This window comes from Hippopotamus amphibius, chromosome 17, assembly GCF_030028045.1.
Source record: "Hippopotamus amphibius kiboko isolate mHipAmp2 chromosome 17, mHipAmp2.hap2, whole genome shotgun sequence".
Classification (NCBI taxonomy): domain Eukaryota; kingdom Metazoa; phylum Chordata; class Mammalia; order Artiodactyla; family Hippopotamidae; genus Hippopotamus; species Hippopotamus amphibius.
The window spans coordinates 36,535,230-36,554,090 of record NC_080202.1 but is presented as its reverse complement, the minus strand read 5'-3'; the positions used below and the strand labels follow the sequence as shown (position 1 = coordinate 36,554,090).

General features: G+C 53.3%; 2 protein-coding genes across 8 annotated transcripts; one reads left to right on the top strand and one right to left on the bottom strand.

The window, feature by feature from the left end:
* Positions 1 to 640: 640 nt before the first annotated feature.
* PHOSPHO1 (phosphoethanolamine/phosphocholine phosphatase 1) lies at positions 641 to 6,444 on the bottom strand. 5 transcript variants are annotated; one of them, XM_057716145.1, is made up of 4 exons: positions 6,368 to 6,444; positions 5,139 to 5,237; positions 3,226 to 3,335; positions 641 to 1,603 (listed from the first exon to the last, which is right to left on the bottom strand). In XM_057716145.1, exon 4 carries the CDS (start codon positions 1,594 to 1,596, stop codon positions 721 to 723), a length of 876 nt encoding a protein of 291 aa, XP_057572128.1. In that variant the 5' UTR covers positions 1,597 to 1,603; positions 3,226 to 3,335; positions 5,139 to 5,237; positions 6,368 to 6,444; the 3' UTR covers positions 641 to 720. The 5 variants fall into 5 exon arrangements, with proteins under 5 accessions (XP_057572128.1, XP_057572129.1, XP_057572131.1 ...); XM_057716146.1 differs by lacking the exon at positions 6,368 to 6,444 and adding an exon at positions 6,258 to 6,332; XM_057716148.1 differs by lacking the exon at positions 3,226 to 3,335.
* Positions 1,500 to 12,908, top strand: LOC130840537 (uncharacterized). 3 transcript variants are annotated; one of them, XR_009050022.1, is made up of 3 exons: positions 1,525 to 2,413; positions 11,122 to 11,182; positions 11,890 to 12,908. XR_009050022.1 is itself a non-coding variant. In XM_057716150.1 (3 exons), the coding sequence occupies exons 1-3, from the start codon at positions 6,461 to 6,463 to the stop codon at positions 12,316 to 12,318; spliced, it is 741 nt and encodes a 246-aa protein (XP_057572133.1). In that variant the 5' UTR covers positions 6,006 to 6,460; the 3' UTR covers positions 12,319 to 12,908. The 3 variants fall into 3 exon arrangements, 1 of the variants encoding a protein (XP_057572133.1); XM_057716150.1 differs by lacking the exon at positions 1,525 to 2,413 and adding an exon at positions 6,006 to 6,711; XR_009050021.1 differs by lacking the exons at positions 11,122 to 11,182; positions 11,890 to 12,908 and adding an exon at positions 8,469 to 8,806 and having other exon boundaries at positions 1,500 to 2,413.
* The last annotated feature ends 5,953 nt before the right edge of the window (positions 12,909 to 18,861 follow it).

Sequence of the window (18,861 nt, the reverse complement as noted above, 5' to 3'; positions counted from 1 at the left end):
TTTCTTGCTGCATAGACGAGGCTGGGGTGCGAGGAGACATCTTCCGGTTCTGTGAGGTCACTGGCTGGCCAGGCCGGAGGCCCGGACAGTGTGCTACCTCCACCACCAGAAAATGACTGTTCCCTCTGGCTTTTTTTTCCTGTGGGGATGCCGATGGGGGGTGGGGGAGAGGAGGTGGTGTGTGAGGCAAAGAGTGTAGTGTAGAGTCACGGTAGGTAAAGCAAGATCTAGGCCTGGGACCATGGGCAGAGAGCGCCATCTCTCTCCGCGGGGAGTCCGTGGGGGAGGGGGGTGGTTTCGGGACCTGGGTGCCCTTGACTGGGGGAAGGAGGTCATGCGGCCCAAGGCAACAAGTTAACCGCAACACAGAGGGAGATGTTTCTTCTCTACTGGGCCAGGGAACCCCTTCCTTCCAGTTGGGAGGACAAGGTTTTTGGAAGCACTGCTGCCTGCTCAGGTAAGCGAACCATCCCGGTGGGGCCAGACTCCAGAATTTGCTTGCAGTGGAACTGGGGAAGGCAGTCGAGCTGGGTTAACCGCATAGATGGGGACAGCTCTAAACTCTCTCCTCCAGCGCCCAATGGGCGAATCGGGATTGCGGAAATTCCCGGAGGGACACACCAAAGCGAAAGGGAAAGAGTAATAAAACTAGGTTTGTCTTTCCCGACCCCCACCCCCCTCGCCCCCTCCCTGCCCGGGTGCCCCCTGCAGGCCGCGTTCTCAGCACGTCTTCAGCACCTGTTGCAGATGGAGGCGCACCTCCGTGGCGGTCTCCCAGGGCACCACGCTGGCGCGGAAGGAGCTGGGCTCGGCCTTCTGCGCCTCCTGGATAAGGCGGTGCATGGGGTAGCCGCGGCGCGGGAAGGCCACGTCGCCGCCTGCCAGCAGCCCCATGGGGCAGAAGTCGTTGGCGCCATCGCCCACGTAGAAGAGGCGCTCGAAGTGCACGCCGTCGTGGGCCCGCTCGCGCAGGTAGTCGCTGAGCACCTTGTGCTTGCACATGTTGGCGGGGCAGCGAGCGCAGCTGTGCGCGTGGAAGGGCCGCAGCGTCAGCAGCCCCCGAGCGTCGGGCCCCGACGGGTTGCTGAAGACGCGGCGGAACAGGCCGTGGTGGCCGGCGGCGCGCAGCGCACTCTCCACGCCAAAGGTGTTGGCGTCTGAGATGAGAATAACCTCAAAGCAGGCGCCCTGCTTGGCCACAAACTGCAGCAGCTCGCCCATGCCGGGCGACAGCGGGATGGCCTCGTAGACGGCGCGCAGGTCCCGCGGCCGCACGCCCTGCTCGCCCAGGTACTGGAAGACGCGCTGCATGTACTCGTTGTAGGAGCCCTCGCGGTAGGTGGCACGCAAGCTCTCCGGCAGCCGCTGGCCCGGCGCGACGCGCACGATCGAGTCGTCGCTGTTTTCGTCCACGATAGTCTCGTCGAAGTCGAAGGTCAGGAGGAAGCGCGGCGCGCCCTGCGCAGCCATCCCGCTGTCCTGGGAGCAGGGGAGAGAGGAGCAGGAGGAGGAGGAGGGAGCAAGCGAGAGGGGGCGCGGCGGGAGCCGGCCCGGGAGAGGCTGGTTAGCGGGCCGCGGCCAGAGGCGCTGGCGCATCCAAGACCTGAGGAGGAGCCAAGGCTGGTTAAGCTGGTGGAGCAATGCCGTCCCCACCCCCAGCCTTCCCTGCCCATCCCCTCGCCCCTCTCGGTTAACTGCGCTGGGGTTTATCCTCAGGGGACGACCCTGTGCCTGAACCCAGAAGGGCTTCTTTGGCACCTGTTTCTTCTACTCTCACTGGGGGCCATGGGGGCTTCACGAGGGTGACCTTAAGAGAGAGGAAGAGGTGCTTCCCAGGGGTCACTCCTTTGGGGAGGTTTCTGGACTAGACCATTCTGGAGACTGCCAGGGACCACTCCCTCTTCCCTAACACAGTCAAGGGAAAACACCCACTCATCCAACTGGAGCAGCCTCCTCATTCCCCTTTCAGGCCATGCAGAGCCGATGGCTTGTGGGACTGAGGTGGACGGGAGGAGCCAGGGAAGACTTGTTGGCATCACCCAAGGCATGTGGGCAATCATGCCAGGCCTGGAGTTAGGTGTCTGGGCTTCTGCACTGGCCAGAGAACTGGATTTTAGCTCTTGGAAGAACCAGGGAGGTGGATTGACCACCCCAAACCCAGGCAGGCTCTCTGTGAGCTGCTTCCAGCCGGATGGCACTGGGCAGGGGTCCAAGGATGGTACACAACTTCTCCTGGGAGTTTTAGGGCCCTGTGCTGCCAGCTCATCACTAATCACTTGCCAATTCCCTGGGAGGAACTTGTCAGCAGGTGGGGTTTCTGCCAGAGTCCAAAGCAAGCGGGCAGCAGGAGAAGCAGTGGGGCTTGGGGAAGTCGGAGCCTCCCGCACCAGGCCACGACATACCTGGGAGACAGGTAAGGGAGAGGAAAGAAAGCAGCAGTGGCTGAAAAGGCGAGGAGGGAGCAGGCAGTGGGGATGTGGCTGGGGGGGGATGAGGCAGGAGTGGGGAAGAGGGCTAGGAGGAAGTCATGCTAGGGGGCACGCGGAAGACACAGCCCAAGGAAGATAAGATCTTGGGTTAGTCACGTGGACAAGGGACAAGGGAGAAGATGGGGGGCAACAGGGCAAGTGTGAGGGCACAGAGGCAAGCAAATGGAGAGCAGAAGCCCTCTCCAAGTGGAGAGCAGCCTGTCCCTGCCTCTTTGCCTGCCAGCAGCTTTATGTGAGAGGGGCAGCGAGCATAGCTTCATGTATAGCCTCAGAATGTCCACTGCACTGCCTTTCTCCCTCTCAACCTCCCACCCCAATTAGTTAAGACAGAACCACCTCTTTCTGGTTTCTTCCTAACTCCCTTTCCAATATTCTTGTGATGTTTATGGCCTGGCACATCCTCTAAAATAGAAGTCCAAGCTCCCAGTTTCCAAACTGGGATTCTAAACCTGCTATCTGCCTCCCTCATAGGACTGTCCCTTTGACTTCATCCCTAGAGTCACTCTCTGGTCTCACCAACATCTGTCTGTGAGTTTCAGTGGCCCAGAATCCCTGGAGTTGAGGATGTAAAGCATTAGGGCCCCACACCTTGGATGGAAGCTTCCAGGGATTAGTGGAGGCCCAGAAGAGGTGAGGGTAGCCCTTAAACAGGGATGGACAGGGCTCCTCCCACCCCCAGATGGGAACATGGGGGCTGAGGCCTCATCCTGAGAGACCCCTGGAGGGACCCACTTACCCTAGACAGGCACCGGAGGCAAGCAACTGGAAAACACCCACTCATTGTCAGTGCATCACCCTGGACACCACCTGTAGGGACTGTTGGCCTCCAGCCGCCGTCCAGAGCTCCTGACAACCATACAAGGTCCATTTGAGGGTGCCCAGTCACGTGGCTTTGTTTCCACCATTAACGCCCACCTGGTCCTATACCCTCTCCTGAGCCCAAGGAACCACTCAGTAAAAACAGCCCCTCAAAGAGGCTAAGGACCACAAAGCCCTTGCTAGGTCCCCTCTTTAACAATCCCCCATGATGCTGGAACGGTTACAGATGATATTACTGGAGATATAGAAAGATTAACCAAGTTGTGCAAACATCACCCACTGTATGTGGCAGAGACAGATCTCAAAACCAGATCTCAGAGTCTGAGACCAGTGCTTTTTTCTCTATATGGTCATTGCCCCTTTTCACAGTTTACAAATCATCTTCACTCATTCTCTCCCTGTTCATCACAATCTCATGAATTCAGCAGATGAGAAGGGCTCAGAGATTAAATAACTTGCCCAAGGCTATGATGTTTCCATGTGGCAGAGCCTGGTTCATGAACACCTGGCCACAGCCTTGCCTGTCCTCTGCCTTCAAAGGGGCAGATGATCAGGCTCCCTGCACCACAGCTGAAGGGCTGGGACCCCTGGGCACCACAGGTGGTCTGGGACTGTCTCCCTCCCTGGTGCTTCTAGAGGCTGGCAGTCAGCCAGGAGTCAGGTTGAAATTTCTGCCAGACTTTGCTATGTGACTTTGGGGACAGGGTTTGGCTTCGTGGGGCCTTCACCAATGCAGCTACAAACTCACAACTCCCAGTGCCTCCCCTCCACCCTGGGGTTAAATGAGAGACTAGATGCTGCTGGGACAGATCTGGAAAGCTACCGTGAGCCAGGAGACTAGACAAGGAAAGGAGCAAAGGCCTGGCTGGCTGCTGCCCTCTGGTGGTGAGAGTGGGTGACACTTGGGTACCCCTCTGACTTCCTCAAGGTGACTCTCCCCCAGACCATCTCAGGACAGCAAGGAGAAGCTGTTGCCCTCCAAACAGAGACTGGGACATCCCAGCAGCAGGGCACCGGTCAGAGGGAGGGGCTCTCTCACCCCCCATCTTGAGGTACCCCATCCCTCCCCACTCACTGACCGCATACCTTAAACCCTTTCGCTAGGGATGGGATGTGGGTTTCAGCCTTTTCCCTAAGAACTTGTAATCTAGGAATTGAGAGTGGTGTCCAAAGCTGAGTGGGGCTGTGGGCAAAAAGAGGGAGGGGGTTGGGAGAGGAGACACAGGTCAAGAAGATGAAGAGAATGGGAGGGAGGCCTGTGAGGTGAAGGAAGGGCACGTTTGGGGGCATAGAGGTGGGAGGGCTTGTCCCCAGGCCCCATCTAGAGGGAGTTTCAGCCTTCCAGAATCCTGGCTGATATCACATGTCCCCCAGGGGCCAGGCGAGTCCAAAGAGAAAAGGTCAAGAGATGCCACTCCCCTTGTAAAAGCAAACATGGACAGACATGTGCTGGGCAGATACAAAGATAAAAAAGGGTCTCCAGGAGCCACCTAGAAGCCAACTTTCATTGGTTCTTTTTCTATTTTTTTTTTTTTTAATTTGGTGGAATAGTCTACTGGCTTTTAATCATGTTGAAAACTTCTCATAGCAAAAGACATAGTTACACTTTTTTTTTTCATCTAGTACAGTATTTAGGGAAATCAGTTAAACATTATTTGGTGAGTTGCCCTTGTTTTAGTCACCAGAGCAGAAAGCCAGGCATCCTGGGTTTCTCCCCCTTGAAACTAAGAAGGCCGTGCTGTGATACCCACACCCCTACCTCAAAGTAGTCAGAGGGACCCCAGGCCCCACTGGAAATCTGGCACCTGTGACATTCAAAAAGGTACTCACCTCTGGCAGCTTTGTCCTGATTGATCAAATTCTTTTGTGGTCACCAAAAAGAGTCCCTCAGAGGAAAGGGGGACAGGACCTCTGAACTTCTCCCACAGGCTAGAGCAGAGAGGAGAGAAGGGTTTCATCAGGCTGGCAGGAGTCCTACCTAAAAGCAGTGCTCTCCACCCCTCTGCACCTTTTTACACAAGTGCTGGTGGGTACTGGGGAGGGAAACGAGTATAGGCCCTAAGTTTGAAATCCCCCTAGTGGGTGGATGGAGTCCACAGGACTGTTAGCCGCAAGAAACATGCAGGATAAGTATGTGGTGGGGGCAAGGACCCCAGAGATACTATAGTAACAAGTCCTCTGCCCAAGACCAGGTCTCCTAGTATCAACACTAGAAATCAGATTCCACCGTTAGCTTGGAATTCTCTCCCTCCCCCAGACAGCACTCTCAACTTCACCACGGTCTCTTCCTTGCTCACCACCACCAGCAGTGAATAGGAGAAACAGAGGCCCAGAGAGGCCAAGCTAATATCCTGGGTCACACAGCATCAGAATCAAGATAAGAACTTAGGGATCTCTGCAGAGTCTTGGGAAAACTGCAGCCAGAACTTCCCCTATTGCCCCCCCATAGGCTGTGAGCTTGCAGTCCTGACTGGCTGGGTTGAAGTCCTGGAGCTCTCATGCCAGTGAGGAAGCTGGAACCAGGAGTCACCTCTGGGCTCGCCCTGCCTGGGTGGACAAGCTAGGAGGGGATCCTCAATGGGCAAGGAGGTGGCAGCTGCTGGTGGAGTGAGGGGAGAGATATTTTTAGACGTGGCTGGAAAGCAGGCACTCTGGCACACCCCCAGCTGGCGGGTGCTTGGCTCCAGTGCGGGGCGGCGGGCGGGAGGGGGGGCGTAGCTCGGGAGCCAAGGGGACTCGTGGGTGGCAGGGAGCAGGCGAGCACGGACTCCGGCTTGTCCGAGTCGGGGACGGAGGGACACCCTGTTTCTGGGGTAGAAGGGGGACTCATTGCTCCACTCTAGACTCCCCCAACGACACGCGCGTGAAAGAGCGCTCTCAGACTCAGCGCAGCCCCCACCCAACACTAGGACCCCAGCCCTCCCCTACCTCGGGGAGCCCAGGACTCACGTGGGGAGCGGCGGCGGCAGGGGTCTGTCTCGGCTGAGTTTGGAGTGTAAAGAGTGGGGAGAGGGGCTAGCTGAGGTATTTGGGCGCAGGATGGAGCAAGGGGTGCTTACGGGAATTGGAGGGGACGCGGTGTCTTATCCACCCCCGGATTTCTGGGCTCCGGCTTTCACGAATCTCTTCAGTCCCGAGGGGCTGTGGATGATATGCATCTGGGCCGGCCCCTCCACTTGCCCCCCATCCCCCCGGGCCGCCGCCGCGTCCCCTTTAAATACCCGGGAGCCGGAGCCCGAGCCGCTGCTGGCGCTGCGGCTGCCGCAGCACCCGGGCCCACCGCAGTCCCGGCACGTCACAAGCGGCTGTCCAATCCCAGCAGTGCCGGAGCACATCAAAGGGGCGGGCCGCCGGCAGGCCACGCCTCCCGGCTGCCCCGGAGGCTCCAGGAGCTCAAGCGAAGGTGGGATTGGGCGCTGCGGGGAAGGGTAGGGTGGAGGTGGGGCGCATCCCTTCAGAGGAGCGTGGGTGGGGGGCACCCTCATTAGAGCGGCTGGCTGCGGGGCTCTTCGTAAGTCCCGCGCACACATCTGGAGGTTCCAGGGCTGTAGACTTTCTCCACCGCCGCCTCCAGAGTTCTGATCCCGGAGATTTGCAGAAATGCACCCCCACCTCCAACCCTCATTCCGTTCTGCACTCCTAAGCCCCAGGGTAGGCATCGGTTGACCCCGCCCAGGAAAAGCAGTTCCTCTCTCACGTACTCTTAGCTAGGTGCCCTCTGCCCTTCAGGTGGAGTCATTGCGCCCGCTCCTTGGGATCCTTGCCCCCGTTACGGGTTCCAGGGGACTGCAGACTTTTCCACTCCCCTACCCTGTAAACACTGAGTTGGGACCAAACTCTGCCCCTTTGCAAGCGATGTGGTAAATAGAAAAACCCACTTTCTCCTCGCTCCCTGAGTCCTTTCCTAGCCACACCCGCCCCACCCTTAAGCCCTCCCGCACTAGTGGTGAGGAGGGAAGATTATGTTTAGAGAGGAAAGGAAGTTATTTACTGAGAACATACTATGAACCGGGTATTGTACTAGATCACAGCACTTATGGTTGAATGTTGACGGCAGGAGAAATTATTTCAGTTCAGACCCAGGCACAGCTAACTCATGGGGGTCACAAAAGGGCTGTGTGGGTGGGGAGAAGTTGGGCACCCCTAGGGCTGCGTCTAACTTCGGTCCTCCCTAGTCTCCCTGGCTCCACTCTCCGAAGAAGAGAGCGAGCAAATGCAAAGGCCCTGAGCGATCTGGAAGCCAGTGGGGATGGAAACCAGAGAGGGAGCGAGGGTCAGCCAGGGAGTACCCTAATCTCTGTGCCAGGGGCTAGGGGTACATTGATGAACAGGACAAATGTGTGCCATGTTTCCATGTATACAAAAGGCAACCAAGGCTTTAAATCTGCAACCTGACCTGAAAACCCTTGCCAGTAATTCCCAGTGCCCCAGCTCCTTCAGCTGGTTTGCTGGTCCACTTCATCTCACACCCCTGTCTTCACACCTCACCCTTTCCTCCTGCTCTCCTGCATGGGGCCCTTTCCTCCTCAGGACCACACCCACCCCATTTGCTGAGTGAGCTCAGCCTGGACATCATCTCTTGTCCTGTAGCTCCTTTTATTAGACTGATCAAGTGTGTGCTAACAGAGCACATAGTAGGTGCTGTAAATGTGGGGGATCCCCAGAGAAAGAGATCAGGCGTGCCTTTCTTGACATGAAAGGCCATTTTTTTTTTTTGGCTGTGTTGAGTCTTTGTTGCTCTGCGCGGGCTTTCTCTAGTTGCGGAGAGAAGGGACTACTCTTCCTTGCGCTGCAAGGGCTTCTCATTGCGGTGGCTTCTCTTGTTGCGGAGCACGGTCTCTTAGGTGCACGTGGTGTAGAGCGCAGGCTCAGTAGTTGTGGTGCACGGGCTTAGTTGCTCTGTGTCATGTGAGATCTTTCCAGACCAGGGATCGAATCCATGTCCCCTGCATCGACAGGCAGGTTCTTAACCACTGTGCCATCAGGGAAGTCCCAAGAGAGGCCATTTTTGACCTAAGCCATTTTGTGATCAAGGAAAATGAGGGAATGAAGGAACAACAGAAAAGCAGGCAAAAACAATACCTCAGGGATAAAACAGAGCCCTAGTTCCTCCTCAAGGGATCTACTTAACAATTTGATCCATATCTTTGAGTTCTGCAGGAACTAAGGCCCCCACCCAGGTGGAGGATGGAATGATGATATTGACCCTCTTGACTTCAATCAAGTAAAGCTTGAACTTTGTTGACTCTCACCCCAATCCCATGCTGAATCTTCTTTGCAAAAGATGCTCTCCTCACTTGCTTTTTTTTTTTTTTCTGTCGTGCCACATCCACATGGCTTTCAGGATCTTAGCTCCCCGACCAGGGCTTGAACCCAGGCCACAGCAGTGAAAGTGTGCTTTAAATAATAAATTCTTCCTTTCCCCCCTGTTTGGTGGTTGTGTCTTTTGGCTCAGCACCTGCCAAGAGGCGAACCTAGTTTTCAGGTAATGTGAATGTTTTTCCGCGTCAGCTCCTGAATTCCTCACCACCCTGTGAAGTGGGTGCACGACTCATTTAACTGTTGGGAAATCAAGGCACAAAGAATTGAGCTAGAGCCGCTGGTGAATGGTAGAGCTGGGCTTCCAACATCACCACCCACCACCCCTCTCATTCAGTGTCCACCACCCTACCTCTTCTGTAGGCAACGTGAGGGCGCAGGCCACCTTTGTCTTCTTTATTAGTGTCCCCCTAATTCCTAGCCTATAGACCCTGGCACACAATAGGCCTTAGATATTTGTTGTTGGATGAAACAAATCTCCTGCTGTGTTCGCCTCAACATGAGTTGCCTCAACATTAGTGCTCCGTTTGTGTTCAAATCTTCACACCAACGGGTCACTTCAGATTTATTCCCATTTTGCAACAGGGAAATTCAGATCAAATGACTTGTCCACAGTCACATGCTCCCAGGAGGCACTAGATTCTAATCCCTTGGATACAATTAGCCCTTTTAACCTTGTTTCCAAATTCACTGCTGGGGTGGGGGGAGGGGTGGGCTGAGAACTTTCTGTAGCTGCCTATAGTGAGTTCTTACTGCCTGACTCCGCCTTCCAGCCATGCAAATACCAAAGCTCACAGGGGCTTGTGCAAAGCACCTTTATGGAATAAATGTAGAAACTCCTAGTTCTCCCTGCCTTAAAATTTTCAGGACACAAACCTGTTTCTCTTTAAACTTTCCCCTCTCACTGTGCCAATGAGTAAGCAAGTTGGATGATCAGCCATGTGTCTAAAGATAGGGACAGACGGAATGGGAATTCCCACGTGCCACCCCACCCCATCCCCGCCCCTAGCAGGTTGAGGCCTCTGCCCAGAGCTTAGGCTGCAGAACTTCCTCCCCTCCCATAGGATTCACCTTAGAACGCAGAGTCAGTCCATCTGGCAGAGAGCTTGTGGGGACAGGAGTCATCTGAGGTGACAGGGACAGGAGTCCCTGGTGAACCCTGACTCAGGCAGCCAGGGATGGAGCTCTCCAGCTGATCTTCACAAAGAGGGTGTAACTCTTGCCCAATGTTTTGGTGGTAGAGACTGGGAGGCCAGGAGGCCAGGAATGTGGCCTCTGACTCTCCAGTCGGCCTGGTGGCAGGAGGGGCACAGGCCAGAGGGAGGAGCAGATCGCTGCTGGTACAACTGCATTCGGGCACTGGGCACCGACTGTGTGCCGGGCATGTAATCCCCACATCAACCCTGGCAGATGGGTTTTAGTATTTCCATTTTACAAACAAGAAAGCAGAAGCTTGGGGACATTAAGAAAGTACCTTGCCCAAGGACACTGTGTAGCAAGTGGCGGTCAGCCTTGATGTTCAGGTCAGCACTTCTCTGTCTGCAGAAGGCACAGGGCCTTAGGGATCTGGTAACTGATGCAGGTGGGCTTAGTGGAAGAGGCCACTGGGTGTGACCCTGTTCAGGCTGTTCTGCAAGATCTGTTGTAGGTACTCTGGATCTAAGGCATTATGCTAGGGCTCAGGGATCAGGGCTGAATACATCCCTTTCCAGGTATCGCATCTCCTTCCTAGAGAACAATTACTGACATTGATGGAGCACTTAATATGTGCCAAGCAGTGTTAAAAAGCCTCAGCTTTCTTTATTCTCACAACAAGGCTATAATCTGTTTGTTCCCCCATTTTACAGATGAGAAAGGAAAGATGAGGCACAGATTGGTATGTAATTTGTCCAGGGTCACAGAGCTGGGAAGAGGCAAAAATAGGACTTGAACCCAGGCAGTCAGCCGCAGAGCTCTATTCTTAATCAGACCATCACCTGGCCTGCATTAAAAGTTTCTGAGTTTTGAGTTGCCCTTCTATGGATTGGAACAGGCTGTCCCACCCCCACCTCCATCCTTGGAAGAATCTGGCAATAACATAGATCAAGGCTCAGATCTTCAGAGCTGGGTCGCATCAGTAGCTGTGAGCGGGTCTCCTGCTATCCAGATCACCATTGCTATACAGTATTCATGTGTCTGTGCTTTCATTCATTCAACAAATATTATCTGCCTCAGGCACTGGGAGATATGACATTGAACAAGACATAGACCCTGACATCCAGGAGTTATCATTTAGAAAGAAGATCCAGACAAGCAAACAGTTCTTCCGAAAAGAGTGTCAGAGGGTATTCCCTGGCGGTGCAGTGGTTAGGACTCTGCACTTCCACTGCAAGGGGCGTGGGTTAGATCCCCGGTTGGAGAACCAAGATTAAAAAAAAAAAAAAATGCTGTCAGAGAACAACTGGCAGATCTGTTCTACCTGTGACCATCAGGGCCATTTTGTCTTGTCCTTCAGCACGCAAGGCAGCTGGGACCTGAGGTTCCTCCAGGAAAAAGAGGAGACTTCTAATCTGGGGGTAGGTCTCTTGGAGATACCCCATCCTGCCCATTCTCCTTCCCTGGCCCACCCCAATTCCTTCTCTGGGCTACTGCTGACTGTCACCTTCCCCTCTTTTCTACCTTCCCTGAGCAGCCTCAGGGGACCCCCCAAACACCTCTCCACCCCTGCATTTTTCTATCAGTAGGGTAGGGGGTCCCTGGAGAAAGAGAACCAGGCCTGGCTTTCTGTTTTTTTTTTTTTTTTTGGGCACACGGGCTTAGTTGCTCCGCGGCATGTGGGATCTTCCTGGAGCTGGGATCGAACCCGTGACCTCTGCATTGGCAGGCAGATTCTTAACCACTGCACCACCTAGGAAGCCCGGGCCTGGCTTTCTTGACATAAGCAAGGCCATTTTTTTTTTTTGGCACACGGGCTTAGTTGCTCCGCGGCATGTGGGATCTTCCTGGAGCAGGGATCGAACCCGTGTCCTCTGCATTGGCAGGCAGATTCTTAACCACTGCACCACCTAGGAAGCCCCAAGCAAGGCCATTTTTGACCTAAGCCATTTTGTGATCTAAGCCTGGCCACAAAACTTACCCTTAGGTCTCAGTCATTAGTGATTTTAAGGGCAGGATCAAAGGAACAGCAGTCAAGAAACAATAGCTCAGTGATAAAACAGGGTCCTAGTTTCTCCTCCAGGGAACTGCATAACAATCTGATGCATATCTTTGAGTTGTTCTGCAGGAACTACTGCCCCACCCAGGTGGAGGATGGTGGCTGCAGGGAGACCCCAGACTGATCAGAACAAAAGGAGTGATGAGGCTGACCTTTTCTGACTTCAATCAACTAAAGCTTGAACTCTGTCCACTTTGCCCCAGTTCTATGCTGAATCTCCTCTGCTCAAGCCCCTTCATGAATATGCGTACACTGCCCAAGCCCCTTCGAAACTACGCGTGTACCCTTAGCTTAACACTTCCCCAATTCTGCTGCTTTGCGAAAGGTCCCTGGTGTTCTCCTTACTTGTTGCAAGTAATTCATCCACTCTTTGGCTTGATTGTGTCTTTTGGCTCGCCACCCACCAAGAGGCAAACCCAGCTTTTTGGGAAGGATAGAGAAGTGAATGAGCAAACACCCTCTCTGCTACCTGGCAGACCCCCACGACAGGTGAAGTAGGGAAAGTAATCCCCCAGGGCCTCAACTGGGCCAGGAAGTCTGTGCTGTTGGACTCAGATCCCACTTGCTGGGGTATTTTCTCTCATTTGGCTTCTAAGGCAGCCTCCTTCTGTGAAACAGCTTTCAGAGGCTTGAAATCTACCACTCCAGTCTCTCCCTCTCTCTCTCTCTCTTTTTTTTTTGTTGCAAATGTCACATTAAAGAGAACAAGGCGATTTAGTCTGCCTGCCTTGTGTCCATGGTTACTTCTTGCATCCCTCTCTTCCTCATACTGCGTGCTCTGAACATACCAGCCTTATTTCAGACTTTCAAATGCACTACCTCAGGCCCTTTGCACATGCTGTAGCCTCTCCCCACCCCATCCATGGCCTCTCACTGAGTTCAGGGTTTAGCTTATATGTCATTTCTGAAAGGAAATTTGTTATGCCCACAACCCCTCCTCCCACCTTGATGTCAGGACTTCCCATCCCACATCTCCACAGCACCCTGTACTTGTGCTGGCTGATTGATTAATATCTGCCTCCCATCAGAGGATAGGGCCATAGTGTGTTTGCTCCCACAGCATCTCTAGCACCTATCACGGGCCTTGATCTAGAGCAGCTGCACAGTAAATACTTTTTGCCTGAAGGGTTGTAGGAGTCTCCATCTCATCTGCTGGTGTAGGGTGTGGCCTTAGGCCTGGAATGAGACCAAAGCAAGCTGTCCCAGCCTCAGTTGTGTTGAAACCTGGCCATCTGACAGTGGATATGCTGACAAAAGAGGGTTGGCAGCTCAGCCTGTTTTTACACCTTCCTCTGAGCAACCTGTCCCATCCAGGAATCTCCCTATCCGCAGGGCAGGCCTGTGCTGATGGGAGCTGGCGGCCTTGAGGGCAGGTTGATAGCAGGAACATTTTTTTGGTTCCTTTTGCCTAAATCCAGGTGCACCAAAAATAAGAGTCCCTCATGTTTTCAGTAGGCTTTGGAGCTTACAAAATGCTCTCTGGGGAATTCCATGGTGCTCCAGTGGTTAGGACTCGCATTTCCACTGAAGGGGGCATGGGTTCAATCCCTGGTTGGGGAACTAAGATCCTGCAAGCCATGCAGCTCAGCCAAAAATAAATAAATAAATAAATAAATATGTAAATAAATAATATTTTAAAAAAAGCCAATTACTCTCTGTAATTCCCATTATTTTCCTGATGAGGAAAATGAGGCTGAGAGAAGTTAGGTGACAAGTCCAAGGTCATACAGTCAGTAAAATGGATAAGGCAAAATGTGAACCCAGGTCTTACAGAGCCAGCCCATTTTCCTGAGGTGATTACGCCAGGGGAGGTGATGTGCTGCTAACCAGCAAAGATCATTCATTCATTCCTCTGTTCAAGAGACACAATTTCCTCATTGCCTTCAAGAAGGCCACAGTCCAGTGCTAGCATTTTGAATCTGTGGTCCATCTGTGAATGGCCTGAGTTTATTACATATACTTTTTGTGTGTCTATGTACCAATGTGCATTTTTTATGTAAACTTTCAAAAAGTTTCATGACACCGCCTGCCCTCCTCTCCCCTGGCTGCAAAAAGTTAAGCACCACTGGTGCAACACATGCTACTTAGAGTAAATGGACAGCAGCCCATGTGCTCAACAGTCTGTCCTGCTTGTCTGGGTGACTAAGGCCCCAGCACGTGACCATCTCTGGCCCAAACGATAAACTTGGTATCTGGACCACGTGACCCACCCTCGGCACTGAGACCCTGGACAGCTCCTCTCAGCCACTTCTTCTGGAGGAGTAAACATATAGAAACACACACACACACATACACACACATACACACACACGCCACACCCAGCTCTAAAACTGTTCCTGATGCCAGGGAAATACTTTGGCTTTTTCCTTCGGTATTAGTAATGCACAGTACTGCCCGTGATGGCTACATTTCTTGAGGGCTGTGTGGGTCAGACCCTACGATGCTACTGGCTCATCTCTTTTCGTGGCCACAACAGGCCCATGAGTTTAAGAGTCTGCCCGAGGTCACATGGCTACGGGACAGAGTAGTGTGTTGAGGGAAGGTGAATACGGTCCGGATCCCTCAGGGATGGGACAGTGGTCACAGCTATTAATTCCCCATGAAAATTGTTTCTGCTGAAATCATTCCTGCCTTCATTCTTTCATTCTACAACTGTTTCTTGACCATCTTCTCTGCGCTGAGGATGTGTTGGAGATTGGTTGCCAGCTTCCAAGACAGCCTCAGTGATGCCTGCCTCCTGGTGGCCACACCCAGGGTTGGTCTGAGTGACCTGCGGCATTGGGCAGAAGCGAAGGGATGTCTCTTCCAATGCAGGTTCTAAGGCTGTGTCTTCCCTCCTGGGGGCTCTAGCACTCTCTTGCGCTTCCTCTTTTTGGATCACCTGCTCTGTGGCAGCGAGGTGCGTGTCATGGATAGGCCTACAGGGAGGCCCACAGGGCAAGAAACCGAAGCCTCTGGCCAGCGGCCAGTGCAGATCTGAGGCCTGTCAGCAACCATACTAGTCAGTTGGACACAGACCCTCAGCCTGGCTCAGGCCTTGAGGTGACTGCAACTTTGTGAGGATTCCTGGCTCTCAAAAACTGTGGGAGATAATAAATGCTACTTTTAAGCTGCTAAAAATTTAGGGTCATCTGTTACACAGCCACAGAGAACTAAACTAGAGATACATCTGTACACACGTTTCTTACACTCTGTAGAAAGGAGACAGTGGACAGAAGGAAAGGATGGAGGGAGGAAGGGAGGGAAGAAAGAAGGGAGGGAGGGAGAAAAGGAACCCTATATGTTAGATAAGCAGTAAGTGCTACGGAGAAAAATAAAGCAGGGAAATGGGATGGGAGTGAGGGAGGTCCCGTTTAATAGGGCAACCAGGGAAGGTCTGACTGCAAAGGGGCCAGTTAAACAAAGACCCACGGGAGTGAGCCCTAGAGAAACCTGAGGGAAAGAGCATCAAGCAGAAGGAACAGCAAGTGCAAAGGCCCTGAGGTGGGAGCCTGTCTGGATTATGGAACCTACAGGAGCTCGCAGTTTGTATTGGGTTGGCAAAAAAAGTTCGTTTGGGTTTTTCCATACCATCTTATGGACAAACCCGAATGAAGTTTTTGGCCAACCCAATATATTTTGCCACTAGCTTGATTGCCCTCCCCAGGCCTAGCTTTGTCCACCTCATCACGCAGCCTCCAGGAGCAGGGAGGTGGTGTGCTGAGCCCCCTCTGTTCTATTCCTAAAAGGCCTGGGCCCTAGACCTTGGCTCCTTGGCTGTATTCCTGGGAGTGGATCTCAGGCTCTCAGGAGGTAGAAGCAGCTGCAATGCCCATATTATCCGTCTCCCAGGTCTGGGAGAAATACAAATGAAACTTCAGGATGAGAGAAATGAAGAAGGAAATGCAATTTGAAGGCAGAAAGACTCAAATTTCAGAGATCCTCCAATAATTTGGGGGAATAACAGGTAGAATAACCTAACTCCAGCCTCACTGCTATAGTTGTAGGTTATTCTTTGCAATGTCTGTGTTTGGAGCAAGCAAAATACAAAGTGTGTGATATGGAGGTATCACGGCAAAAAGTGTCAAAATAAGAAACTGCATCTGCCTCCTGGTAACAGAATTGTTGCTTATAAGTGACCCATGGCCTGGGGACTCCCTTTTTCTGTGCCTTCCTCCCTCTCAACCCAAGGATGTCTGCTTTGTCCTACAGTGTATCCTCAGAGCCCCTTAGGGCTCCCCACCGGCAGGCCCATGGCCATAACAACTGTACTTTCCAGATCGGAATGGACAGACCGTGCAGCCAGCCTGCAGTTATACTTAGAGGACAAAGGGACGGAACACTGAAGATGGGGCTTTCTGGGGAAATGAAGGGCCCAAAGTAGCATATACCCCTGCCTCCAAGAGACCCACTCATCCTGGAGGGCGGAGGAGCCATCCCTTTATTCATCAGTGAGTTCTTTCAACAAACTTTTTGTTTTGGCTGAACAGTGCAGCTTGTGGGATCCTAGTTCCCCGACCAGGGGTGGAACCCAGGCCCCCTGCAATGGAAGCGTGGAGTCCTAACCACTGAACCACCAGGAAATTCCCTTTCAACAAACTTTTCTTGAACACCTACTTATACCAGGACTGGGCTAAGTGTTAGAAACAATCTGAGCAAGACAGTTCCTGCCCTGGGAGTACTTACAGCCAGCGAGGGAGAGAGACGGGTGCATTGGCAAGGGCCTGGTGCTTCAGGTGAACGTGGGAGGAACATTCATTCCACTCTAAGGGGAGGACCTGGGAGGAGTGTGTATGTGTGGTGGTGTCAGGGGACGTTCCCATGAGAAGTGACTTCTAAGTCAAGACCTGCAGTAGGAGGAAGAGCTAGATGAAGAGAAGAACCATATCTAGGCAGGCGAAGAGCTTGTGCAAACGTCCCGAAGCGAGAGAGGCAGCAGAAAGGGCAGAGGGCAGAGGATATTGTGGGCCTCATCCCTGAGAGCCACGGGAGCGACTGAACGTTTGGCGCTGGGGATTGACATGGTCACATTTGCAGTTTAGAAACATCACTTTTGCTGCTGTTATTGACTGCCCTCCTGCCCTCGTGGCCCTGTGGCTGAGCGGCCAAGCTGAGGCAGGGCCTTTGGGGAGACCTCAGCCTGAGCTGACCCAGTCCCCAGGGTGTTGGGGGCATAATGAGAGGCTCTTCTCTTTTCTGCACCCCACCCGCCCTGGCAGACCTCAGGGTCAGGTTCTGAGGGCTGCTATATTGGGCTCTGGTGAGTGAGGGTTCCATCCCTCTCTGCCCACATTGGGCCGGCTTCCCCCCGGGGACTGAGGGGTCATTTGTATCTCCAGGGTGGCAGGGCCTCCTCCCTAGAGCCACCGGCGCCCAAGATAACAGGGCAGCCTAGGAGCTGTTTATGAGAAGGCAGTCTAGCGGAGGTGGGCAGGGCCTGAGGGGATGGTGACTGCTGCCACAGATAGCAGTTGGGGCGCGGAAGGCAGTCTCAATTACAGCTCCCAGAATAGAGGGACCGGGAGGGAGTGGTGGGGCATCCTACCAGGGAAGCACTGGCAGCCTGCCAGTCACGTCCGGGCTCCCGGCCCTGCTGCAGGCAGGGGCGGGGCGACCAGTGGGGGATGCCATTCATCCTTGGCCAAGGAGGCCGGGCAGCTGTGAGGTGGGGCTGGGCAGTGGCAGGGAGGCTCCTGGGGGCTGCGAGAGAAGCAGCCCGGTGTGACCTTCTGGAAGGGGTGAGAGCGTGAGGGGTGGGAAAGCCTGGGATGAGGGAGGGGCTGACATCTTGCTCGCCCCTGGAGGAGACTCCGTCACACGTCTCTGTGGATATTTCACATCAGAAGTGTGAGATACTGTAAAAATAACAAGAATGACAGGCATAAAAATAGCAGCTCTGTGTCAGGCACTGCTTTAAGCTATAACATACATCACTTCAGTTCACCCTCATGGCTCTCATGATTTGGGTGTTATTACCCCCATTTTATGGATGAGGAAACTGAGCCCCACAGAGGTCATGTACGTGCTAAGTAAAGCTAGTGCGTGGTAAACCTTGTCTGACTGGGCTCAGAGTTGGGAATCTGGTTGGAGCCTTTACCCAATGGGTTTCGGTTTTCTCTTCTGTCACATGGATCGTAGCCTCCTGCTCTGTAGAACTGCTGTAGGAATCACATGGGGACAGCATGCTGGGCTGGGAAGATCTGCAAGTTTGAAAACCTGGCCGAACTGTATGGGGATCTCATAGCGCCCTCTGATAATCTGATGAGATACGTATGTGGAAAAGTATTCGTATCTTTGAAGGCAGATTGTAAATCAGAGAGTGCCACACTTCCAATGATTATTATGTGGAAGCTGAATATTCATAAAGGCAACAATTTCCAGTTCACTAGCGGGGCTCACCCATGCACACCATCCTCAAGGAGAGCCCTTCTTTAAAATATGGACTTGGACTTCCCTGGTGGTGCAGTGGTTAAGAATCTGCCTGCCAATGCAGGGGACACAGATTCAATCCCTGGTTGGGGAAGATCCCACATGCCGTGGAGCAAGGAAGCCTGTGAGCCACAACTACTCAGCCCACGCACCACAACTACTGAAGTCCAGGCACCTGGAGCCCCCTTCGCAACAAGAGAAGCCACGGCAACGAGAAGCCCACACACCGCAATGAAGAGTAGTCCCCGCTCACCACAACTACAGAAACCCCCTGCGCAGCAACGAAGACCCAACACAGCTAAAATTAGATAAATAAATAAAAATAAAAATAAAAATATGGACTTGCCCCTTGGTTTATCCTCGGGAGCTGTTTGGTTTTCCTATAAGTAGTGGCTTAAAGCAAGGTACACTCACATTCATTTTCCATGAGGATTTGCTGCCTCAAAACTATATTTCTTCAGCTACTCACACCCAAGGGGCTGATTTTCAGCTGAAGCTGAGGACCCCTCCCCATCCCCAAGTTCCCAGCACCAGCTGTGTTTTGGGCGGGGGGCTCCACACAGAGACACAGGCTTGGCCCTGGACAACCCGGTCCCCGGGCCGCTGCTGGCTTCCCGAGCCTCCTGCCCTCCC